The sequence below is a fragment of the Phasianus colchicus genome, chromosome 24, assembly GCF_987193195.1.
Source record: "Phasianus colchicus chromosome 24, bPhaCol1.hap1.1, whole genome shotgun sequence".
In the NCBI taxonomy this organism is placed as follows: domain Eukaryota; kingdom Metazoa; phylum Chordata; class Aves; order Galliformes; family Phasianidae; genus Phasianus; species Phasianus colchicus.
This window is the reverse complement of record NC_143459.1, coordinates 2,747,872-2,772,935: the sequence shown is the minus strand read 5'-3', so window position 1 is coordinate 2,772,935 and position 25,064 is coordinate 2,747,872. Positions and strand designations below refer to the sequence as shown.

Below are 25,064 nucleotides of genomic sequence, written 5' to 3'. Positions count from 1 at the left end.
CAAGGATCACTGGGGACAGCATGGAAAAAGGCTGCTTGAGAGAGAGAGAGACCTGGGGCAGAGATCTTTGGGGACAAGGATCCTTGGGGGCAGGGGAACGAGTGCTGAGATACAGCCTCTCAGGGACAGGGACCTTTGGGGACAAGGATCTCTGGGGACAGAAGGCAACAAGGGCTGCTTGACGCAGAGACCTTTGGGGACCTCTGGGACTTTCTGGGAAATAAACAAATTTTTGCTACTTTTTTTGTTTGGTTTTTCGGGTCTTTTTTTTTTTTTTTAGATTTTTATACTTTTGTGTGTGTGTGTTTTAAGTGCTTAAATAGTGGAACTGGAATTAGCCGCACAAGAAAAAAAAAATTCAAAAAAAAAATTCAAAAAAGGGCTGGGATGCGATTTCTGTTGGCTCCCTTCGGTTCAGCCTGATGAGGTGTGTCAGAGTTCTGCTTGAGATACAGAGCCTCGGGGACAGGCTCCTACTGGGACGAGGATCCTCAGGGACAGCAGGGGACGACGGCTGCTTGAGACGGACAGAACCCCTCGGGGTGAGGGGCTGAGTGCTGTCACAGACCCTGAGGACGCGGACCTGCGCTAAGGAACGTCGGCGCTCAGCCGCAGCGCTGCGCTCGGGTCGGGGTCGCACCGCGCTTCGCGCTTCGCACTCCCGTGTCCCTCGCGGCGCTCCGTCGGGCGGGTCACGTGGGCTCACCTGGCCCAGGTGGGGCGGGGCCGGCGCCGCTCCCAGCTCGCAGGTAACGCCGGGACCCCGCGCGTCCCCCGCAGCGGCACCGGGAGGAGGGGAGCGGCCGCGGCCCCTGCCCTGCCCGCCCCGCTCTGCCCGCCCCGCGGTTTGTCCCCTTTCTCCCCGCTCCAGAGCCGGGCCCGACCCCCGCCCAGGCCCCGCAGCCGCATCCAGGCCTCCTCTTCCTCCTCCTCTTCCTCCTCCTCCGGTCCCATCGCGGGGTGCGGCGGATCCTCTGAGCGCTGGGAGCCCCAACCCCAACCCTCGTTGTCTGCGTGCCGTCCTACGGGCGGCGGGGCTGTGCTCCTCGCCGGCACCGTGCGGGGTGGGGGGCGTCGGTGGGGCGGGGGGCTCATCGTGCAGGCCGTGTGTGGTTGGGGGCTGCAGTTCCTCCTGTTGGTCTGAGCCGAGTTTGCACCTCCGTGTCGGTATTTTCCCCTGCACTGAGCTCCTGCTGCTAACGGGATGCTCTGATTTCCCCCCCCACTCCTCCGGCATGGGTGTGGTCGAACCCGCGGGGCCAAAACCCCCGTCTGGAGGATGCTCACAGCTTCGTTTTTTTGCTTTGTTGAAACCCTTTTTTAAAGGAATCTCCTTCTGCTGAACAATGACGATCTTAGACCCCGGCTAACTGACACAGCTCACGGCTCCCACGCTGCTCCTCCCAGGCAGATGGTGGAGTCCTCCGTGAGGATCGTCTCCGTTCAAACCAGGCGCCTGTGTGAGAAGAGGGAAAGCTGCCAGCTGCCCCGTGAGTATCAGCTCTGCTGTGCATTCAAGATCCGTACGGCTGCGTTAAGCTGCTCTGTCAGCCCCTATGCCAAAGAAACCCATTGAGTCCATAGGCTGTGTGCTCAGCCCGGCGTGCTGCGGGCACAGAGGGGTGTGCTGTGACACGGAGGGGCTGAGTGCAGCATTTTGGGGCTGGAGGTGTTTGTGAGTGGGGATATCATCTCTGCAGTGGCAGCTGTGCAGGGCCTGGGTTGTCCTTTTCTGGACACCAAAGATGCTTTGAAAGGTCAGAATGTTGTGGGTCGTTACGTAAGGGATGGCTGCAGTCTGTGTGTTGGATCTCGGGGGAGAGCTGGGTATTAAGGGAAGCATCCCATTAAGCAGTGATTAGATCAGCTCAGATGGGTTTTGTTCGTTGGTAAATTCTGAGCTGAGTTCTGAAAACAGTGAAGCTGAGAACGGAGTAGGACTGCTGTTCTGAAGTGAAAGCAGTGGAACTCTCTGTTCACGCTCTGTCTGGAGAGCTCTGCCTGTTTGGCACTGGAATTGGGGCTTATATTTAATACATTGTCCAGGAATGTGCAAAGGAACTCCAGAAACATGTGCTGCTTACAAATTGTTATAAGCTAATGGAGCCAAAAGGTTCCTGGAAAGCAGCGATGCGACACAGCTGCCTGGGGAGTGTTTTCCCTGTGCTTCTTTCTAAGGGCAATAGTACTGTTTCTTTTTGTTTCCCTTTTTCTTTTATTAATTAAAAAAAAAAGGCAGCGATCTAACAAGGGCAGATATCTGTGCTTGAGTTGCCCTATAGAAAGTACACAGCAGGGACAGTCCAAAAGCACTTAAGCTATGGCTGGGCTCTCACTGTTTATTAATTGACCTAATAAGTATTTAGGAGGATCTCTTGGGGGTCCTGGGTGAGAAGTTCAGAAACCAAGGACAACTTAGGGGCCCAGCACGGCCTGGAATAAAAGCAGCAGCAATGAAAGTAGAGTGACAGCCTTGACCCAGCATCCCTCACTATGGTGTGTGGTGGCAATGAGAGCAGCTTGCTTTAGGATTCCTGCAGCACAGCTCTGTGGAAGCTTTGCTCCCACGAGATGTGATTTGAGAGAGGATCTTCAATCCAGATGGAGAGGTTGGTTTTCTCAGCAAAGTCCAGGACGTGACATGGCCGTGACTGGCAAAATTCATCAGTGTTAGTAATGCCATCATTGCTAAATCCTCTAAATGTGAATGGTGGCAAATGATTTGGAGTATGAATTGACAGTTGCATAATTGATTACTTGTCATCTCCTCCTAGGCATAGTGTGTTTTGAAACGGGTGAGTGCTGTCAGGTAATCCCAGAGAATGCAAGGCAAAGGGGAAGCTGATGAAAAGAGGATGCTTTCCCTTTGGAGCCTGGCAACCAGCTCCACCTGCAGCTGCACTGCGCATTTATTGCTTGGAGGCAGCAGCTCTGCAGCCTGACTTCTGTAGCAGCACGAGGTGAACCTCTTCTGAAGGCCACGGGGATTTTGGTGCCTTAAAGGGGCCCTTCTATGACACCTCTTTCTTGGTTCAAGCATTGAGTGAAAGCAAGCAGTGTGGTTTGGTAGATGGGGAATCTGAACTGCACAGCAGCCTCCCTCTGGGTGCAATGAATGTGCACAGCTTGAGTCCTAGTGCCAAGTGGTTCTGTAAGTACACTGAATTTGAGATGGAGCCTCACTGACTTTGGATGTTGGGTCCTTCTTGTGTTACTGGCAGCTTGCTAAGGTGGCAGATGCTTGGCTTGACTTGAAACCTCCTTGTCCTTCAGGTGCTTGAGCCATGCTGGGCCGAAAAGCAGGACCCCCCCACAACCTGAACAGCCACCGCCAGAAAAACCAGTCCTACCAGCAGGCTGTGCCCCCGAGGAGCCGACCATCCAAGGAAGCCGAGGTCGGGCTGGAGGTGTTGGGTGGTTTGACTCCTGAAATCAAACAGAGCCGCACCAGAGCCCAGCAGATGCGGGACAGGAAAGGTCGCAAAGCTGACCTCAAAGACTCTAATGGGAGAGAGGCAGAAACCATTACCTTCATCTCTGGTACGGCAGAGGCTCCTGCAAACCAGAGCTTCTGCTGTTCCTCTCTGTCTCATGCCTGGAAAACGTACAAAGCTGTTTTCTGTTGCATAGTGACCTGTGGGGGCTGCTTTCAGGACTGCAGTGTCTGTATCCCCTATCCAGGGCCTGCTGAGACCTCCACCGACGATGGGAAGAATGGAGATTATAATGGGCGACTGCCAAACAGCCCTGCCAACGTCTCTCCCACCGAGAAGAATGGGAACCAGATCAAAAAGTCCCACATGGGCAGCAGTTTCAGTTACCCAGATGTCAAACTGAAGGGCATTCCTGTCTATCAGAACAGGAGCCTGGGCCACCATCTGGAATCAGATTCGTGCTTCAAAGAGCTGCTGCCTGAGAAGCCCCTCAGGAACAGCATAGAAAAGCCACCGCTCCCCAGCAGCCACCGGAGTTCAGAGGAGTATTATTCCTTCCACGAGTCTGACCTGGATATCAGCGAGCTGAATGGCTCCATGTCCAGCAGGGAGATCGACGTCCTGATCTTCAAGAAGCTGACAGAGCTCTTCAGCGTCCACCAGATCGATGAGCTGGCCAAGTGCACATCAGACACTGTCTTCCTGGAGAAGACCAACAAGATCTCGGACCTGATCAATAGCATAACTCAGGACTACAACCTGGATGAGCAGGATGCTGAATGCAGGCTGGTCCGAGGCATCATCCGTATCAGCACTCGGAAAAGCAGGGTCCGGCCCCACATTTCTGTTCCAGCCAGCCAGAGCCATGAGGAAAAGTCCAGCAGAGGCAACGCACCAGATAGTGGGAATGAAACAATGCTGGAGTCCACGGTCATCAGCCAGGATGGTACGTGCAGGTTCCTTTGTGTTCTGCAGCTTCAGTACAACAGGGCTGTTTTATCAGGGCTGTGAGATGTGATGGAGTAGGGTTGAAAACTGATGGCTGTCTTCAGGGTGGGCTGCTTTTCCTGGGGTGTGTCAACGGGGGTCTTTATGTATTACCACAGAGTTCTGCTTGTCACCAGTCATTGCTTTCTTGATGGTATCTTTCACTGTCAGGGAAGTTTGCACTGAGCAATGGAAGGGCTCATTCTGTTGCTTCCTCTGCACCTCTATGCTAGGCAGAAAGACCGTGAGTCAAACTTAACTGGTATGACCAGACAAGCTGGCTTGTGCCAGAGGATGTCCAGTTACCAAGCTGGCTCTCTACCCCATGTTCTAGCACCGTTCTTGGCAATACCACCCTTAAACCACCAAGACAGAGTGCCTCGTTGGAGCTGAGACTTCCTACAGGAAGGGTGAGGAGAAGCCAGCAAATAGCCCTGCAAAGAGGGGGGAAGGGCTTTTGCCACAGTGTAGGTGTGCACACTTATTTCAAGGACACTGTCGTCTGGAGCAGCCTGAATTGAGTGACCTCTAAAATAAGCAGGAGGAGTGTTGTAGAAAGACCTGGAAAAGCTGAGTGTGGGATCAGGAGACATCCAGAAGCCACAGAGGAAACTGGGTGGCTGTCACGCTTTCCAGCTCAGCAGTGAGGTTGCTGTTGCTTCCTGGTATTTATAGCTCACATTACTAGGACAATGGTGGAAGCAATCTGAAGAATAAGACGCTACCTCTGCTGCTACCTGAGGGTGGTGCCTTCTGAAGGAGAGCCTCATACATTCCCTGACAGGTGTCTTTACTCTTGAGTCATAGCTGCCCGTCCTTTCCTGTCTTCTTCCTGACCTTCTTGGTTTTTATTGCAGATTTGGCCGTGCAAATATCAGAGGAAACACCAGCAGATGTGCTGGCCAGGAATATGAGGCGGCACAGCAGTGCAGGTAACGTGCCTGGCCAGAGGTCTTTGCAGTGGGGGCACTGCAGGAAGGGGAGGTTTGGCAGGAGTGAGCAGAGCACCCTGAGCTCCTCACACTGTGTGTGGCTTCAGTTTTCACCCTTTGCTGAGGTGACAGCTGCCTCTTAGGGTGTTTCCTTCTCTCAGGAGTGAAAGGGGCTCAGAAGGCTGCGAGCTGCCCAGGTTTGGTGGGTCCTTCTGAAAGAGAAGGGAACCCACGTGTAGAGCTCTGTCTGTGCTCAGTGTTTGCCCCAGGAGCTTCCAGTCTCCAGGTATCTTGACAAAGTCTGGGGCTCTGCCTGGGACGTGACCAGCTAAGGTTGGATCACATGGGAACTGTGCAAAGGGAAGCAGAGGAGCTCAGTCCCCTGAGCTCTGATCCTCGTGGCATGCATGCTACACTCCAAAGAGCTGCCCAGGGCTAAAAGACAAGTTTTCTCCTGCATAATAACAGATCTCTCCTAGAAGATGGCCACAATGCAGGCAGGGTTGTTCCCTGCCTGTGGGCTTTGTGTGGCTTTCTCCTCCCTCATGATACACAATGCCTTTTGTGGCAGCTGCTTGCCCAACTGCCTGGCACTTGGCTGCTATAGTTCATCATGTCTAATGTCACCATCTCTTCTTTTTCCTCTCCAAGGCTCTCCAGCAAGCAGAGATTCCTCTTTCCAAGACACAGAGACTGACTCATCTGGAGCACCTCTGCTTCAGGTGTATTGTTAAGAAAAGGGACCCAAACAGCAGGCAGGCATTGCAAGGCTTTGCTGCAGATTTCTCCTCTTTCCATATGGAGCATATTATGTCACTTTTTCCCCCCAGTCTACCCACATCCTTTGTTGAAGCCAAAGTTCTCCTACTGTCTGAGTTTCACTGGGAATTTTTTTTTTCTTTGGACAATATAGAACATTAAGGAAGTGAACTGTGGAGCTAATGCACTTGGGAGGTGGAATGTGTGCCCAGGGAGGAGAAGATGGACAAGGAAGTGCTCGATGATTTTATTTCCAATCTTCACATTTGGTTCCAGCAATCTCAGTGACCCAGCTCCTTCCCTGCTTTGACAATGTGCTGTACATTTCTTGCTTGCTGGCATTGCAGAAGTTAACCTGGGGATAATCAGATGGTGTCTGCATTAGTGACAGTGCTGAGGCAAAGGCCAGGCACCTGCTCTCTAAGGACCCAGATCTCTGTGTAAAGAGCCTGGGTTGGTGGTCCCAGAAATACAAGTCCTCTATCTGTGGCGTTGCAGATCTGCCTTCTTCCTGCTGCCCTGAGTGTTGTTTCCCATTGCCTTTTAAGGAGAAGGTTCAGCTAATGTGGTTTGTTTCAACTTTGGCCTCTTGGCCCCTCTTCCAAGATAGTGCCAGCTGCAGGGAGGCGATACTTGAACTGCTGCCCTCCTCATCCTCCCCAGCCACTGCCAGTCTGATCTGAGCTGCACGCATTGACCTCTGGCTTGCATGCCAGCCTGCTCTCCTCACTCACCACCAAGCCCTGTGCATTTCCCCATCGTGCTAGTTGTCAGGCTGGCTGCTGGGGCAGCCCTGGAACGTGGGTTATATGAGGTATGTGAGACGATCCCTTCATTTCTAGTTTTATTTCTAATGAAGAGTTGGACTGTTTGACTACTCTGCCAGAAAATCCCATCAAAGTGTCTTAACTTGAATGAAAGCCTCCCTCAGAGAGCATCTCCAGAGGACCTGGGAGAAGCTGCTTGATCCTATATACTCCTGTGAGTGCTCAGCACCTTCTCTTTCCTTTGCTCTTCTTTCACAGCCACATACAGCTGTGGCACTGCTACCCCCAGGGCACAGAGCCAGATGACCTTGAGGGCTACAGTAGGAGGAAGCTGTATCTTGCTGGTGTTGCCACTTGATTTTTTTATCAGAAGGTAAACACGCGAGGCCATGGGACTTGTTTATACTTCAGGTGCCCTTGGACATGACTAGAAAATGTTGGGTTGGATTTCCCATCAACGGAATCAACACACCCACTGGTTTCTGGGGAGGGGGAAACCAAAGTAGGTCCCATGCTTTGGTGTGGACTGTGTTTGTGCGCCTTAATTGAACTGAAATGCGCCTTAATTGAACTGAAATGTGCCTTAATTGAACTGAAACGTGCCTTGAGTTCATAGCCTGTGATTACTCTCCCAAAGGTTGGGTAGGGGGAAGAGGATTAAATTCTTTACGTAAGCAGTCAAACTTATTTAAGTGGCCAAAGCCCTTTGAAATGTGCAGTCCAAGTCCCTGTCAGAGCCTGTTTTTGTAAACTGCTCACATTTCCCAGTGTGATTTCATGAATCATGGACATCACTGAGACCACACCTTGAGACACTGACTGAGATATTGGCAATAAAGGGGTCTGAGACACTGGTTTGGCGTGCCCTCCTGGTGTTGTCATCGGTGCTGGCTGTGAAAAATCCTCTCCATGCAAGGAAGAGACGTGAAGCAAGGACAGCACGGGGCTCGGAGGGGCTGTGTTTGGTGACCTCCTTCAGAATGCCACATGGACCCACTCTGCTTCCTGCTCCTGAGTGGATTTGCCCATACCTCTGGGATGAGTTTCCATACACCTGTACAGCACTGTGGCTCATGCAGCCCTGTGTGCTTTGCGGTGGAGATGAGGGGTGAGAATGAACTTGCAAAGAGCTGCCAGCTGCTACTACAGGTGCAATGGCACTTCTTTATGCTCAGTCTGTATATTGTGAGCAAATGTGTTTTGCAAGCTTGATCCATACACACCCAAAAAGCAAAGTCATCAGGCAGAATACTGTCCAGTTGTTGGACCCTGCAGCTGATGCACCTGTGGTGTCTTATGGGATTCATTTCCCTTCCTCACCCTTAGCATCTGATTCAGTCTATTTTTTTTTTTTTTAATATAAAGCAGGAGATGTGCTCTTTATCTGTGCTGTCTTTTGTGTTCTTGCTTCCATTGCTTATGAGGGAGCCTGGGCTGAGAAGGAAAGCTGTTCTGCCTTCCCAGCAGTGTGTGCACAGCGGTGGTTCTGTGTGTGGGGGGGCTGTTCTGAGGGCTGAATGCAGGGCTGGTGTGCAGGGCACAGGGAAGGGGGGTGCAGGTGGAGGACCCTCTGTGGAAACACAGGCTTTCCCTAGGGGCTGATGCTGGAACTGAGCTCTGGGAAAACTCAGCCTGGGGGGAGAATTTCCAAGGTTGTGAATGCTTCTTGCTAGAAGGTGCCACGAGTGCCAGCTGTGTTTTGTTACACGAGGATTGCAGTTCAACCTGACCACCCTTGGTCAGCAGGCAGTGTCTCGTGCAAGAGATGTGTTTCTTGGAATGGCTTTAAGCCCACGAATGGGTACGTGCTGCCTTCTCTCAGCTGGAAACTGTCTGCCAGAATGGAGCTGCTGTGCCTGCAGTGCTCAGAGTGGCCCATTGCTGCCCCAAGGGCAATGCAGCCAAGGCTGCCTGCAGCGCTGTGCTGGGACGTGGCTGTGTCACTGCTGTCCCTGCCATCCCCACCTGCTCCTGAGCTGCCCTGCTAGTTCCTCCTGCAAGCCCAGGCCACGTTTCTTTGCCCTCCGAATGCCCTTTCTGTAAGTTCCTGCAGCACTCTTCCTGGAAGAGATCAGTCTTCCTCCTACGTGAATCTGGGCAGGGGATGGCACAGGGTGTCTGCTCGTGATGTACATCCCAGCTCCTGCTTCCCCTGAGGATCCAGGGAGGACACTGTGGTTCTGTCTGCTGGATGCACCAATGCACAACACAGGATCTCATCCCCAAACCAGCAGCGTTGTTCCAGACCGGTGTTGTGAGACCACTGCCATTTCTGTAAAGATTTTATAACTTTGCATATAAAACGATGTACACACAGCTTCTGCATCCCTGCTGTAAGCTCTGTGCTCAGTAACCTGCTTCGAGTTTGCTGCATCGATCTGGGTTTGCTCACAGCTGCACAGGGAACCGTCCTGCTGCTATTTTCTGTCTGCTGAAGGTCATGTTTGCCGTTGACCAAACTCTCTGAGTTGTTAATGTAATGGTTGTTTTTTTGATTTTTTTTGCTCCAAGCAAAAAAACACTGAGTGACCTGACATGGTGGCTATAACAGCCTTTCACCCCAATGAAGGTGCATGGGCACTTCCTTCTGGGAGTGTGACTCAGCACCGCCGTTCTCCTGAAGGCTGTGATGTTGTTGGGCTCAGCTGTGCAAGGAAGGTCCACGGGCACTGCTGTGTGCGTGTCCTGGTGCTGCAGGAAGCTGTGTCCCCCCCCCGTGCAGCAGGGGTGGGATTTCAGCACAGCTTACAGGTTGGAAAGCAGACGATCTTCAGCCCAACTTTACAGCCTGGTCCTTCGTGGCGGAGGAGTGGTGGCTTTCCTGCAAAGCAAGCGGTGATGAGACAGATCTGCTGCCTCTTTCCTTCCTTGGGGTTCCCAAAGCAGCCTGGGTCTGTTCCTGAGCAGCAGTCATTATTAAAAAGAGCTACAGCAAGAGCTGCTGTTGGGAAAAAGAAAGACCGGGAGACACTTTTGGCACAGGAAAGCCCATGTGGGTTTAGCATTTTGCTTTTAAAAGGCAGGAGGAGGAGACTTTGGATCTTTTTTGGGACTGGGACCACCCTGCTGGGTCCCACAGCATTGCTGGAGCAGTCCCACCACGTCAGACCTTCTGCCCCACTCCAAGCCATGGGTGAAGGGTGCAAGCTGTGCCCCCCCAACCTGGCTGTTGCTTCTTGGAGGCTTTCCCTAAAGCAGAGCAGGGCCTCAGCTGCAGCTCCGGTGGGTGGCAGCACTGACACAGCTTCTGCAGGTGTGACACGGGTGTGATATGCCAGGGGACCTCCGGTGGCCGCCAGCCCCAAACACACCTCCTCCAGGAGGTGAGCATTTGCTGGGAATGAGGAGAAAGAAATATTTGTTGGGTTTGGTCCCTGATGTCCTCTGTCACAGTTACTTTCCTGCACAGGTCACAGCTGGGAGCTGCAGTCCGGACTAACTGCTCACACTGAGGTTTTGTGCTCTTTAAGCCACTTCTGCTGCCAGACCAGAGCTGTCCTGCCCAGTTGGCTCCAAAGGAAAACACTTTCAGGAGCCAAAGGGTGTTGGGTTCAGCTCAGCCCGTGTGGCTGCTGGGTGCCATGCAGGGGACAAGGCCAGCAGGAGAAACACCTTCTGTTCCGCTGGCCGCAGGGGTTGAAGTCCAGGGGCAGTTCACAAACAGTGCAGGGCATTCACCTGCCAGCAGTTCAGAGCAGAGCTGGGGCTGCTTCTCCCAGGGCCGTTTGCATTTCCTTTCTGTGTCCAAAAGAAAGGCAAATGGCATTGTTTCCCTCTCTCCCCACTCCCCAGGCCCCAAATTCCCCCACAGCTTATTCTGGGGTTGCTGCTACCTACTGTTCTTGGTGCTGTTTGCTCTTAGCTGCTCCCCTGCTTGCCTCCTTGCCCTGACACTGAGCAGCATCAGCCCCAGCTGGAGCACTTAGGAGTTCCCCAGCTGTGGTTATACCAGCCCCTGCTTCAGGCTCACACCAGCAGAGACCCTGCAAGAGCTGAGGGCAGAGATGCTGGGTTTGGTAACAAAACAGAGCCCCATGTGGTGACAGCAACCCATCAGGGTGCATTTAGGGTGCCAGGCTAGCAGGTGAGGAGGTGTTGGGGAAGTAAGGAGGGTTGGGCTCAGTAGTGGTTATGAGCAGTCCCCAGGGCCTGCCTGTGCTTGCTCTGCAGGAGGGGCCGGCTGCAGGTAGGGAGCCCAGCCCCACCTGCTCACCCTCAGCTCTGGGAACAGCCTCACTGCTTTGCTGTGAAACAGGGAGAACTCACTGCACCCCCAGAACAGCAGCTCAGCTCCCAAGCTCACCCACCCCCCCTTGTATTTCAGAGCAGGGTAGGCTCACGGTACAGTGACACAATGCCCTCTGCTGTGTTCCACTGCCACCAAAAGGAAAGGAGCACAGGGTTGGCTGCAGAGCAGCCTAGAAGGACCCAGAGCAGAGCAGACACATCCCAACAGGTGGCGACGAGGGCAGGCTGGAGGCAGCTGCCTCAGGTCCTCGCTTTCCCACAAGGTCATTGCTGAACTGGGTGGGTGCTGCTTTTTGAACTTGAGGGCCTATAAAACTGGGAGAATGAATGCACGCACTGTCCTGTTATTCAAAAAAAAAAAATAAAACCTGGTAAGCCAGGTGCAAGGCCAGGCTGGACTTTGCCCAAGCAGGATTTTCTGCTGTTTGTGCCCACTCCCTCTGGCAGGAGGCAGAAATACTTTGTAGTGGCAGAGACAAGAACGCCAGAAGCAGGATTTTGGGGTAGCCTCTAAAGGGCAGGCAGGAACAGTGGCTTTTGTCATGCTTTCCTCCTATGCTTGTCATAAAGCAGACCTGGGGCAAGGGTGGCTTTCTCAGTGCAGTCACGCGCTGCTACGTAGAGAATGGGGAGCCTGAAGCAATGAGCCTTGGTCAGCACTCCTGAGCAAGACACAGCTCCAGCCATCTCTCTTGAGCTGGGGAGCAAAAGTTAGGAGTGAGGAGCCTGAGAGGACCCAAGAAGCACCCAGCAGGCAGCCACCTCTCTCTGGGCAACTTTGTGCCCCCTCCCAGCTTATATTCAAACCACACAGCCCCTCCACAGCCCTTCTGCAGGAGGAACCACACGCTCTACCCACAAATTTGACACTTTTTTCCTTTATGTTGCACTGCAGTTTTAACGAAGATATGAACCATGCAGAGTAATGCCGCTTGTCAGCAGGAGCTCAGAAGAGAACGCAGCAATGCCTGTCAGCAAGCGGCAGGGAGAGGCTCTTGGAAGAGAGGCAGGTGAACTCTCAGTAAGAACATTATCCCAAAGACCCCCCACACCCTCCCCTTGCCCACAAACACAGACCCCTAGCCTTCCCTTGCCCTAGAGCAGCACATCACCCTCTCCAGCTGGAATGGGAGCCCTTCCTTGAGCTGTATGGGGTCAAGTTCTTCTGGCAATAGAAGCAGCAGCAAGGATGGAAGGCACCTGAGTGCAGCTCAGCCACTAAACCCTCTGTTCAGATGTGATTGAACCTAGAGTCTATTACAGGTGAGAAGAAAGGAACCAGTTTTTGGGCAGCAGCACAATGCTATCTGTTACCTTGAATTGATGGGTTAGAGCAATAAGGAGGAGCATTCTTTCTCTACTGCAAAGACTTTTTAAAAAAAAAAAAAAACCTGCTGTTTTCCCTGCTCAGGAAAGCAGAAACGTAATTATTTCCTAAAATGAACTGCCTCTTGTTTTCACAGAAGAGCAGGAATGCCAGAGCAAGGGGGGAGTAAAAACTCAGGAGCACCTGCAGCCAGAACTGAAATGGCAAAGCAGAGGTGAACAGCTCCAAAGAGCCAGGAGATTAAGCTAAGCAATACATTAAGGATATGTCCTAAAATCTCTCAAGTCTGGCTCTTGAAACCTCAATGCCCTTTTTGCCCTAGCCCCTCCTTCTCTCCTAACTGCTGCTTGGGAATTGCCACAGATGGCTCTGACTGGAACTGCTGCAGACTGGTTCTGTGGTCTTACATTCTGTTCAACACAGGACAACTGAGGACGACTTCATGGAGCTGCCTCCACAGCAAGCTCAGCTGGGGATGCTGCAAGTGCTTACTTGCCCAAGGTAAGGGATCCCTACTTATCCAGCAATACATTTCCTGTCCCATTCAATGGGCTGCCTGAAAGAGCAGGGAGAAGGATTGGAATCAGTTGAATTTAGCCTTTGAAAAGTCCATTTCTGGATGCTGTTCCATGAACCTGCAACGAACACAAAGACAACAGCTAGGTTATAAGTCAGCAGAAGCCAAAGAAAGCTCTCCCCAGGGACACACAGCGAGTACCTGAGAGGCTCAGCACTCCCTCGACTCCATTTTAACTCATTCATTCAGCCTCTTCACCTTCCACTTTTCAGGTGCAAGGCAGCCCTCTCCCAAGGGGTGAGGCATCCCTACTTCCTGCACTATCAAGTTCACTTCCTCTCCACATCCTCCACAGCAGGGATTGTTTTACTGAGCTCCCCAGGTCACGCTCTCCAAACTACAAATGGTTTTTCCTCAGGTCAGTAGTATCAGCAATCCTACCAGCCATCAAGGTCAGCAAGCCCACACACATGGCAGTTTTTTTTTTATCAGCTACACACCCTTAACTGCTACCTCTCGGACAGACACGTAGCAGCTGTGACAGATTGTGGGGCAGAGGGGAGATTATAAAGCTAGATTAGGATTTAAGCTTGAATGTGTTACCTTATGCGTTACTGGAGACATGGGGAATATCTCCTGTGCAACCTGAGACTAAGCACAACCTGATTTCAAATGTACTGCAGTCTCAGCAGATACGACTATTTGGACACAGATTGCCACATCAGAAAGTTCTGAGAACTGAACTGTGCCTACAGGAGATCAGGAGTAGGGTATTAGGGCACGGAGATGTCCCTGCATTTCTCCTCTGCCCTGCACTTCACCATGGGATACAACACAACCATGTGGGGGGGGTGTATGTATGAGGTGGAAGGCCAGGGCAGGCATTTCCACTTTCCATCTCCATGGAAATATGCACTGTGAGAGCAGCATCTTTGTTGAGCAGCCAGGAGGAACTCTCCAGCAGAGATCAGAACCCAAAGTCATTCAGCCCACTCTGGTATGAACAAAGTCTAATCTTCCTATCCATTCTTACCAGCCAATCTGCACATGGGCCAAGCTTGCAGAGCACTGAACCAGTGGTCTCACTGAGGTATCCTGTATGTGCACCTTCCAGCAGGCAAGGACTACCTGCCATTCCACAACTCCTTCAGATACTGAGGAAGTCTGGTCTTTAAAAGTTACACCCTACTCTAAACTCAGCGCACCGCTCAGAGCAAAGCTTCTTCCAGAACAGATAAGCTGAGGAAGGAAAGGAGCCAGGTGCAGAAGGAAGGCCTGCTACACCAATCCTCCCTCCAACCCTGAGAGATGCGGGTTTGCACTTTCCAAGGAAGATGTCTGACTCAGAACTGTCTCCACACCTCCCTGCCTGGCCTTGGGGGCTCCATGAGTAATTTCCCTGCCAAGGTGCGTTTGTGCCAAACAAGGCAATAAAGGCATAAAAGGACTATTGGCTTGGAGACAGCTGTCTGGTGACAGGTGTGTAACGGAGATTATCTGGGCTACTGAGTAGAGGGAGATTAGAAAACAATCAAGACCATGTTAAAGTTCACTAGAGTCAGTACTTCCATGCTCAAACATGCTTTCTGGACTTGAAATCAGAAGATTAAGACAATGCCAGAGCTGGACTATTCCCAGAATTTCCCATTATGTTATCTACCTCCATTGGCTTTTATAGATGCTGGTGGTTAGCCAACAATTCAGTGACTTTGTAACTGTAGATTTGAACTCAGGTAGAACTGAAGGGCAACCTGTTCCTCGCTCAGTAACACCGCTACATATTGGTGTGAAGGAAGAGGAGGAGAGGGGTATGGGAAAGCAAGCACCCACAAATCAATTGGCTATACCCACTTTTTCAAAATGTCTTGCTTCTTCTGTTCATCAGATGTGGGGAGGCCCATGGATTTCTGTCGCTGATCATACATCATTTTCTCCACCATACTGCGAGTCTCACTGTCCAGGTCTGACAACTGAAACCAAGGAATTCCATCAGAATTGAACTCACTTTGCTCAACACACACACAAGCACACGCTGCTTGCACAGAACACAGATATTTTGATGTACACAGCACTGTGTGCACAAACTAGAGAAATACTAGACACTCTAACTTATCTCAGCTTTGTTTAGTTGAAGTTTTGGGAGCACTTATAGTATCACATGCAGCAGTGCTGCCAGTGTTGTTTTTTTTTTCTGCTGGTAGAACAAAGTTACAGAAGCTGAATGTGAATTTGTTTATGAGAAGGCTACATTCATTCAAACAGAGGGAGTTCTTACCTTTGAGTTTTCTGGATTGATTTTCTTGGTGTTGATCTCAGGGTCTGTGGTGACTAACTTGTTCCACCATTCCATCTTGTTGATCTGAGGGAATGAAGAAGCAAAAATTATTTCTTTTTCCTGGACTTGCTCTTAGCATGCTATGTCTGGAATCAAACTTTATTTGACAGTTCTCTAAGCGTCAGTAAAATCTGAACCTGGATAAAGGGCATTACTTTCATTTCTAATCACTTCAGCTATCTAGAATTTCCACAACTGACAAATCCAAGAGCATATTAGATGTCATGGTTGGCACAACAAAATAGGATTGCAATAAAAAGTTGCCTGTAGAGGCCAAGAGGGGACATGAAAATCCAAGGACAGACCTTATTGCTGCTCGTGTCACTAACAGATGTGAAAGAATAGCATGAATGCACTAAGGAGCAACTTCAAAATACTGATTTCCCTCAGATTCTCCTGAATTGCTGAGAAATTAACTGGAGATCCCAGATTATAGAATCCATCATCCAGAATCCATCATAAAATCCTTAGGATTGGAAGGGATCCTTAAAGGCCACCTGGTCTAACTCCCCTGCAGTGAGCAGGGACACTCACAGCTCCATCAGTGCTCAGAGCCCTTCCAGCCTGACCTTGAGTGTCTGCAGAGATGAAGCACAACCACCTCACTCTGCCACTGCCTCACCCCCCTGCAGACAGGCTGCAAACAGGACCAAGTGGCAATACCCTGGCTTCCAACAGCATCTCTGACATTGGACCAAGGACAAGCACTTCTGTTCCAGCTTATAAAGCCCTGTGCTTTCATGAGTTTGGTGACTGATTTCACCAGGGAAGAGGCAGACAAGTCCCAGCCCTCCCCAGTTAATGCTGCTTTACCTTCTCCAGGTGCACGGTGACTGTTTTACCATCTTCAATCAGCCAGGAACTCTCCTCCACCTTCACTTCATTGAAAAGCTCTCCATCAATAACAGGAGGATGGCCTTTCAGGCCAACTCTGAGGCGTCGTCTCTGGATATCCACCACCACATCCTTCCCCTTCAGCCGGAAGGTCACCTTGAAAGGGATGGCCAGCTGGAACAGACAAAGGTCAGATGTGAGGAGCTGAGCAATTAAGTCTCTCCTTGCCCTCTTGTGCTGCTGTTGTAAGACTCTTTGCCTTTTGCCAGAGTAAGATACGATAATTCTTGTTGGTCGAGCAAGAGGTGAAAGGATACAAGTGTAAATTCAGCAACAGGGTGGCTATCTTTAAGGAAGGGAAGCAGATTTTCATGTTCTGTTCTAACTTTGTTTGCCAAAGCTTGGCAAAATTAACTACAGCTTCTGGGAATTTAATTTAGTTACCAGGCTGTCCCCCAGCTACTGAAATGTTGTCATTAAGTAAAATTAACAACCACTATTCTTACCAACACCTACTTTTATTTTGTGGCTAAGATCCCTCAGACCCTTTATATAAGGCAGTACTTACATCCAGCTCTGAAAGAGTCTGTGTCCACCTGTAATTTGGGAGGTCAGCTCCATTGCCAGTGTTGGGTTTAAGTTTTCCTTTATCGTTCTCATCTTTATCTTCTTCATCTGTTTCCTAACCAACCAATGTAAAGTGAAAGGAAGTTTTTCAGGTCTCTGTATACCCTTCACAATTCCAGATTTTTATGAGTTTCAGGTCAGTCAAACATATCTGATATTTGCATATGTTTAACCCAAAATGAAAAGGTGTTTTTGTTAAAATAAAATCACAAGCAGAAAAAAAAAAAGGCATTGCAAGGAATTAAGCATTGTTATGACCAGGGCACAGCACAGAAGAGAAAATAGGCTTCAGTGCACATTCTCAAAGAAAGGCAGGCAGGACATCCCCTAATCACAAGAGTTCTCATGGTTATCCAGGAATATATTTCTCTCAGTCTAAAATGAAATCCATAGATGAGTTTTACCTGTTTGTTAGAATCTGAAGAGTCACCTTCATCCTCTGAGGATTTCACCGGGACATTATTAACCTCTTTTTGTGCCTCTTTCTTCTGTTTAAAAAGAAGAATTAACACATTAGGATAGTTGACACTTTGTGTTACTTGCTCATCTGACACTAGGCAGCTTCAACTTCTATAGCAGAAGGTACTGCAATACCTTGTTGAGGGCAGAGGGACTCACAGGCAAACCCACACCAAAATCTAACAGTTGTTCTAGAGTGCTTTACTTCAGAAGCACCCCACCTGCTCCCATCAGGAGGTTCTGATGCTGCAAAGGAGCGAGTCCAAGCCATTTAAACAACTCCCACTACTTGAAACATGCATACTGGCAATTTGAAGAGACAGCCTGGACCAAGCTGGTACCCATATGTGCCAAGTGAAGCTCTCACCTGATTGATTTCCAGCTGCAGTCTTTCTGCTTCCTCGTCTGTAAGTTCCTTAATCCTTGGCTCATTTACTTCCTGTTTTGCTTCTTTGGCAAGTTTTGCAGCTCTCTCTGCCTTTTCCCGTCGTTCTGCCTCTTGTCGAGCCTTCTTCTCCTTCCGAGCCAGTTTGTTGTGATGGTTGAAGGAGTCTGTGATCAGCTGGAAGACCAAAGGGTTGAAAAAATAAAGAAATCACCCTTTCTTTTTTTTTTTTCAAACCCAAATGAAGCCAACTCACTATATACCAAAGTTTTTTGCTTTTTTGTCCTTTGTGCTATTCCACCTGACAGCTACTCCATACATCCAGGAAAGCTGGAAGAACGGAGACATTGGAGTAGTTTTTATGCCTACTTCTGACCTCTCCCACAGCTGAGCTTTCCCCAGGCATATTAATGTCTGGATTACAAAACCTTTGCCATAAAGAGTTTCTATAGCTCCTGGAAATATTGCTACCACTGCAACAGCAAAATCTAGCAGAAATCAATAAGTATCACAGTTTAACAGTGTCATGATTTAGAGGAGGAAGTTTTGAAAAGCTCATTTTACTGAGGGTGAAGTTCCAACCGAAATCTTTGCTTCAAACCTAACTTCAACTTCTCATAGTGTTGTGTCCATGAAAAGCAAACTCTCAAGGTCTCTGAAGCAAACAGCTGTGTTGCTCAGAGGGAAAGCTCAGTACACAGGCAGGAAGCCAGAGCAACTGCCTGGTGCTCAATAATGCCAGAGAGCACTGTGCAAAGCAGCACGGATGAGAACTGCTCCAGAAAACAATGCAGACAGAATCTCAGAAAAGAAATCAGAATGGAGAGAGTTCTCAGATGTAGGTGTCAGGTACTTCTTTATGTACATCCCAGAAATCCAGCAACAAATCAGCACCTTTCCAGAGAAACTCAAAGCAATCAGTTTTGTAACCAACCACCAGCTATTTCTGCTTTGTTTTTAAAGGGTAAAAACAAGCTTTATTTACACAACCTGAGTCTGGTGTCTCCTAGGACACAGAACTCAAGACATGCATCTCCCAGCCTCTGTTCCTAACTGTATCCACAGGGAGCAAAGCTATTTAGCTACATAAATTCCAATAAGAGCAGCCAGGACCCCCAAAAGCACCCATCAGAGCTCATCTCCCAACTGCTACTCAGAGTTTCATTTCCTGGGAACACAGAATCCCCAGGACTCTGAGGAGATACGTCCTCTACTGTAAGCGAAATAGCACTAGACTTCAGTTCATTCTTCCTTTGAAACCATCCATTTTCCCATCCCTTACCTGCCTTAATTGTTACTTTGGAGACTAGAGAGAGTACATTCTGCTCTCTATTAGCAATTAATGCCTTCCCTAATACATTTACCATGGCAACAGCACCTGTTTTGCTCACAGGAAGTTCTAGCAGTCCAGAAAGTGCTTACAAGTTTTTTTCTCTGTTCCACACTGGCCGTGGGATCTAGATGCATCAGACCCTTCTACAACATCAGCTTCCCTGTAATCCCTTCAGCAATCACCCAAAGATTGTATGCAAGCAGGGCAGAGAGCAACACAGCATCCAGCCAAGCATTACAAAGCAGTTCACATGCTAAGTGAGGGGGAACAGCAAGTACAACTGAGAACCCTTCAGAAAGTCTGGCTAACTTTGTGCTGGAACGAGCCAAGGCACGCTCAGTCCTTACAGTTACAGCAGCCCAGAGACAAAGGTGCAGCTGCTTGTGTGCAGATGTGGACTTTGAGCTTTTTCTGAGGTGAACAAACAAGGCAACACGCGGTTATCGGCACTGCAGTGTCTGTCACCGTTCAGTCAGTGTGTCTGGCAGATTTGCTTTCCAAACAAGCCTTTGGCCAGAGTATGGCAAATACCTGCACCACCAGCATCACCTGAGCAAGCAATCGTGCCTCACCACAGATAGGGACAGCTCACTGTTACCTCGTTTCAGTGATGTGTTTTATTACAGACCGCTCACTCCCAAATGCATTAGAGGGTTTTAAGATGTTCAGGAAAGGAAGGCTTAGCAAGGCATAAACATGGCTGACACGTAAATCAAAAGACATAACAACTTGCAGATTGTGGTTTTTTACCTTCTCTGCTACGCCATCTTCTCCACCAGTGAAGAAATCTGTTTTACGCCTCAGGAAACTAAAGAATGTGTTCACAAGCTGGTAACAAGGAAGGGGGACAGAAGGGTGGGGAAAAAAAACCAAACAGAGCAATGAGACCACATCACTCCAAGGCACCTCATGCTTAGTGAACAGTCTTTATTCTGCTCTTCCCATCTGTGTCAGGATCATAATTCTATGATTCTATAATGAAACCCTCTGACTGTTTCCCAGAGAAAACATTCAGTGGCTTATGTGAAAATCCACTTCCTGGCTCTCTGTTTTTCAGAGGAGACATCTATGTGATTTACATTAATAGTTATGTTATTCTCAAATGCATGTTATTCTCAGATCACATTGAAGACACACCTATGTGGACATCCCAAGCTGCTAATTAGAACCACTTGATGCAGGACCACAGAGCATGCACATATCCATACACGTGTATGTGTACAGGTTTACACACGTACTGTATTTTGCTGCCTTGCATGTCTAACTCCTCAAGGCACACAAGCCCACCCTTCCCAGCTCTGTGTCCCGTTTACTTTTACAAAAGACCAAAGTCCTTTCACTTCCCACTAACTGCCTTGCTATCTGCCAAGTGTTACTGATGAATGGAAATGCACTCTCTCAGAGAATACTGTTTTTTTCTCCTTGTATTTTTTTTTCTCCCACCAGGAATTACACCTTGTCGGTATTCCAACATGAACTTTGAGGACTAAACAAGGAGATGTTTTTAGCACCACTTCTCCAAAATTTTGGGATGTGAGGATCCTCCCATACACCCCTCTTACAGCTCAGCTCCGGGACGCCAACTTGAGCTGCCACGTGAGGAAAAGCGAGGCCGCACCGCAGCCTCAGAACCCAGCGAGGAGGGGCCAGGGGGGCCACTGCCGGGTGGCTGAAAAACGCGGCTCCTTCCTCCCGCTCACATCCCCGCCCTCGTGCACCACGCAGCGGCGCCGCGGCCGAGAAAAGGGGATCCGCACGCTGTTAGTAGCCGCGCCCCGCAGCTCCTCAGCTCCTCGCCAGCACCACGCGCCCCGCAGAGCCGCTGCAGCCGCCACGGCGGGGCCGGAAGTCACGCGCTGCCCCTCCTCCCGGGCCCGCCCGCTCCTCCCCCCCCCCCAACCACCACCGGGAGCACGGAAAGGCTTTGGCCGCCTTGGGAACGACGGTGCTACCTCGCACACGCCGCCTTGGTGCTGCTGCGCCATGGCCAGAAGGATGCCATCGAAGCGATCCTCCTGCTCCGCCGCTTCCTCCGCGCTCAGCCCCATCCTGCCCGACACCGGTCTCCTCAGAGCCCTCACGCTACTGCTAACCGGAACCGGAAGCAAGCTAAGAGGAAGCGGAAGGGCGGTACCTCCCCAAACAGCCAATCGCAGCGCTCGGCTGCGCTGCTGCCTTCGCGGATTGGTCGAGGCAGTAGCCGGAGTGGAGAGGCGGGAAGAGTGGCGCGGGGCTCGGTTGCTATAGCGACGGCCGGGCCTGGGCCTTTCCAGAAAGCTCGGCGGGGTCTCGGGGCTCGGGGTCGGGTAGCTTTGTTTACTTCCGAGTATTTCCTGTCTTTGCGCAGGGTTTGGCTCTTCCCGAATCCCTTCCAGTCACCATACGGCTCAAAGAGCCGTTCGTCCAGGCCCAAGCAGGGCCGAGGGTCTGCAGCCTGCAGCAGGGAGAGACTGCGCCCGTCCTGCTGGCTGCGTGGGCCTCTCCTTCCCCCTCACTGCTGGTTTCACTCCTCCTTTGCACCAAGAGCTGTGTGTCCTTAGGGTGAGTTGTCCTTATCCCCATAGGGTGCCTGCTGCCCAAGGTCCCCCTGAAATCAATCAGCAGATGCTGCCAGTTTCCCAGACTGACTTGTGCTGGCCAACAGATGCAAATATCTGGGTATTTTGTGGTGAAAATTTATGAACGTGGCCCTCAGTTCCCTCTTGTTTGTGCACCAAGAGCTGTGTGCCCTTAAGGCATTTGTTCCCATCCTCACAGGGTTCACCAGGCCTGAGTGAGGAATTGCTCACAGGCCCCCCTGAAATCCATAACTGTGTGCTGCCACTTCCCTTCTGCTGATCAAAACATACAAATTCCAGAGCAATTCAAGGTAAAAATCTGTAAACCTGGCTCTCACCTACCTAGCATTTCTCCTGCAGCACATGGGGCACTGCCTCAGGTTTAGTCTGGCTTCACTTATTCACTGGCTTCACTTATTCACTGGCTTCCTTAGCTGTAACAGCACGAATCTCCTGTCAACAAGGTTAGGCAAACATCTGCTGATAAAATGACTTCCAGGTTGCTCTTTCCAAGGCCGGAGCACACAGGCCATTTGCCATGGGGTCCTCGCTCCAGACGAGCACTGTGAGTCTGTGTGTGTGTGTGAGTGAACTCCTTGGCAGCGACACCTGCCAGATAGCACGGCCTGATTGCAGCGTGGGGCCTTGGTGCCATGGTACAGCCCGGGTTAATGACTTTGTTTATACTGTTTGGGTAATTGTGATAAGGCTGCCCAACCCGCCGCCCCATCCCTGCGCTGCGGCTGCTGGTGTTTCATTGAGAAAACGGCCATTGACGCCATGCTGAGATCTTGCTGGTCCCAGCCAATCAGTCTGGGGACAGCTGGTTGTTTTTTTTTTTTTTTTTTTCCCTCTTTTAATGAGGACCGCTTAATCACAGAGCGGTCAAGGCTGGGAAGGGGTGTTCCACTTGTGACCGAGCCTTATAAGAGCTTGTTTGAACAGCCATGTGCTGGCAGAGCAGAGGGGACAGGTCACTCCCAGACTGAGACGGGGAGGAAACTTACAGGTCTCTTCCATCTGCGGAGTTTCACAGAGGATACGGGCTCCCAGTTCTGCTCTGATGACCAGTAGCATGGACATGGACTGCGAGAGGTGTCAGTGCCAGCATGAAGACAAACACTCAGCCATTCTCTACACCCTCCTGAGCCAGAACCTGAGCCACAGCCCACCCCACCAACGCTGCCTGTGTCACCAGCGCTGGACCGTCTGCCTCCGGACACCCCATATCACCTGCCAGGCTGCCTCTGATGTGTTGGTGAAAACCATCAGCTTCATGAAAAACCTCCCTTCCTTCCACCTGCTGCCACGGGGAGACCAGCTCCTGCTGCTGGACAGCTGCTGGGTCCCCCTCTTTCTCCTGGGGCTTGTCCAGGAGACGGTGACGTTTGAGGTGATGGAGACCCCAGCCCCCAGCATGCTCGAGAAGATCCTCCTCGATGGCCAAAGCAAAAGGCAGGAGCCTGAGTGGACGCAGCCCATGCTGGCTGCTGTGCAGTGGCTGCAGTGCAGCCTCAACACCTTCTGGAGCCTGGACTTGAGCCCCAAAGAATACGCCTACCTGAAGGGAGCCATTCTCTTTAATCCTGGTGAGTGCTCAACCCTCTCAACTCTGCCTGCTGGTGGCAAGAGAAAGCCCTGCATGAGTTAGCACTTGAAAACACAGCTCTTGGCTCGGAGTTACTTAGAGTTTGGGCAAAAGCGTGTGTGAGAGCAGGGAGAGCTGCTCACATTATCATTAGCACCAACAGTTTACAACTGGGACTCAGGGAGGAGGGATACTGAATGCAGTGTTTAAAAACAGAGACCTCCTCACCTTGCAAACAAAGAACCCTGGGACTTATTCTATAAAGCTTATGTTTGCCCTGTTAGCTATATTTACTCCCTCAACACAACAGCCCTGAAATACATGTCATTAGTTTGGCACTCGGAGGTTTTCTCCAAGATACGGGGAAGGAGATGGGAGAAACCTAGAACATTTTTTCCAGCCTTCCTCTTCACATGCCTTTCCTCCTTTCTCTTGGCAGATGTCCCAGGGCTGACAGCCTCCCTGTACATCGAGAGCCTCCAGCGGGAAGCCGAGCGAGCGCTTCAGGAGGTGGTGCGGATTCTGCACCCCGAGGACCAGGACCGCTTTGCCCTCATTTTGCTCATCACCTCCACCTTGAAATCCATCCCTCCTGCCCTCATCACAGACCTCTTCTTCCGGCCCATCATTGGCAATGCAGACATTGTTGAGCTCATCGTGGATATGCTGTATGAAATTACCAGCTGGCAGCCGGCTCCCTCACCGCACACGGCTCTCTGAGCTGCTGTGCTCTGCCACAGCCCTGTGGGTGTTTTCCAACACCTGGCAGGGCAGCAGAGAGGACTGGGGAGCAGGCATTCAGGACCACAGAGAACTGGCTTTGTGTGTGCCTCTTGCTAGGCTGTAGGGCTCAGCAAGGTTTTAGCAGAGCATGCAGGAAAGCAGCCTTGATTCAGCAGATGTCTGTGGCAGCTCCTGCTCTACCTCTGCCTGTCTGTTTCAAGGAGTGTGAGTATGTGTGTGTGGCTGTTTCCCTGTTCTGCAGCTGGTGGTACTCAGCTGCTAGCAAGCAGGCCAGCCCTGTGACACAGGGCAGATTGAGTTAGAGCCTGCTCCAGTTTTTTTGTTTGTTTGCTTTTTTGTTTGTTTGTTTTTTATCTCAGTGAATCCTCAGTTCAATTAAAACCAATGTGTGTTTTGCTGTTAACTCCAAGAGATGAGGTTTGACCTCAACTCACTGCCCATGACAGCTCAACTCTGTGGTAGTGGTATTTAGGGGTGCTGAGTATCTTCAGTGGTATCACTTGTAGAGTATAACCAAGTGCAAACAGTAAGAAATTAGATCTTTAAGTATTGGCCAATGTCTGTTGTGCATGAAATCTCAGAAATATTCATAGAGAATCTTCCTCAGGCAGCAAGAGGGAAAAGTATAAAATCTTACAGGGTGTGCAAGCCAGCCAAATTAACGCCTTCTGCCTTTCATCAGATTGCATCTTCTCTCCATTATGCCACGAGCTGCAACAGGATTGCTCACAGAGCAATGGATTACCTAAGAGCAGTGAAATGTATGGCAAATAATGCTGCATGAACATCAGGGAGTTCATCCTACCTGTACACTACAAAGGTGCTTTTAGCAACATTGAGAATGGCTCAGGCTGTGGGCTTGCCTCTGTTCCTGTGACAGCAAGGAACACAATGAGCTACAGATACTGAACAAACAAGCAGAACTGTTGGTGGCAGAATAAAACATCCCTGCCTTGAGTTACAGCTGGTTAAACATGTAGCACGTCTGGAAACCTCGCTTCTCCTGTCTGCAGCTTTTGTGAAGCATTAGATGTCAGTATTTTATGGGTGGACCTTCTTTTGGTTTGTATATAAGATACAGTAAATTATTTTTTTAATAAAATGTTTTACCTTTTGGAAAACGATGGTGACTTTCAGGGAGGGTGTTACATTTCTGGGATTCTGGGCTTAGAGAAATACCGGCTATAAGCCTGGTATGGAAAGGACACCTGAAAGCAGGGCCAGAGCCTT

The 25,064-nt window shown here is 50.4% G+C and overlaps 3 protein-coding genes across 5 annotated transcripts; 2 read left to right on the top strand and 1 right to left on the bottom strand.

Annotated features, from left to right (window-relative positions):
• Positions 1-670: 670 nt before the first annotated feature.
• KDF1 (keratinocyte differentiation factor 1) lies at positions 671-8,827 on the top strand. 3 transcript variants are annotated; one of them, XM_031595040.2, is made up of 5 exons: positions 671-749; positions 1,327-1,490; positions 3,274-4,380; positions 5,279-5,353; positions 6,005-8,827. In XM_031595040.2, exons 3-5 carry the CDS (start codon positions 3,285-3,287, stop codon positions 6,085-6,087), a joined length of 1,254 nt encoding a protein of 417 aa, XP_031450900.2. In that variant the 5' UTR covers positions 671-749; positions 1,327-1,490; positions 3,274-3,284; the 3' UTR covers positions 6,088-8,827. The 3 variants fall into 3 exon arrangements, with proteins under 3 accessions (XP_031450900.2, XP_089979895.1, XP_089979896.1); XM_090123769.1 differs by lacking the exon at positions 671-749 and adding an exon at positions 762-845; XM_090123770.1 differs by lacking the exon at positions 671-749 and adding an exon at positions 860-960.
• Positions 8,828-11,989: 3,162 nt separating this feature from the next.
• NUDC (nuclear distribution C, dynein complex regulator) lies at positions 11,990-21,062 on the bottom strand. Its single transcript, XM_031595041.2, has 9 exons — positions 20,897-21,062; positions 19,695-19,772; positions 17,594-17,788; positions 17,172-17,255; positions 16,709-16,822; positions 16,120-16,314; positions 15,247-15,330; positions 14,823-14,941; positions 11,990-13,089 (listed from the first exon to the last, which is right to left on the bottom strand). Exons 1-9 carry the CDS (start codon positions 20,990-20,992, stop codon positions 13,038-13,040), a joined length of 1,017 nt encoding a protein of 338 aa, XP_031450901.1. The 5' UTR covers positions 20,993-21,062; the 3' UTR covers positions 11,990-13,037.
• Positions 21,059-24,878, top strand: NR0B2 (nuclear receptor subfamily 0 group B member 2). The gene is made up of 3 exons (XM_090123772.1): positions 21,059-21,485; positions 22,002-23,091; positions 23,530-24,878. The coding sequence occupies exons 2-3, from the start codon at positions 22,566-22,568 to the stop codon at positions 23,808-23,810; spliced, it is 807 nt and encodes a 268-aa protein (XP_089979898.1). The 5' UTR covers positions 21,059-21,485; positions 22,002-22,565; the 3' UTR covers positions 23,811-24,878.
• The last annotated feature ends 186 nt before the right edge of the window (positions 24,879-25,064 follow it).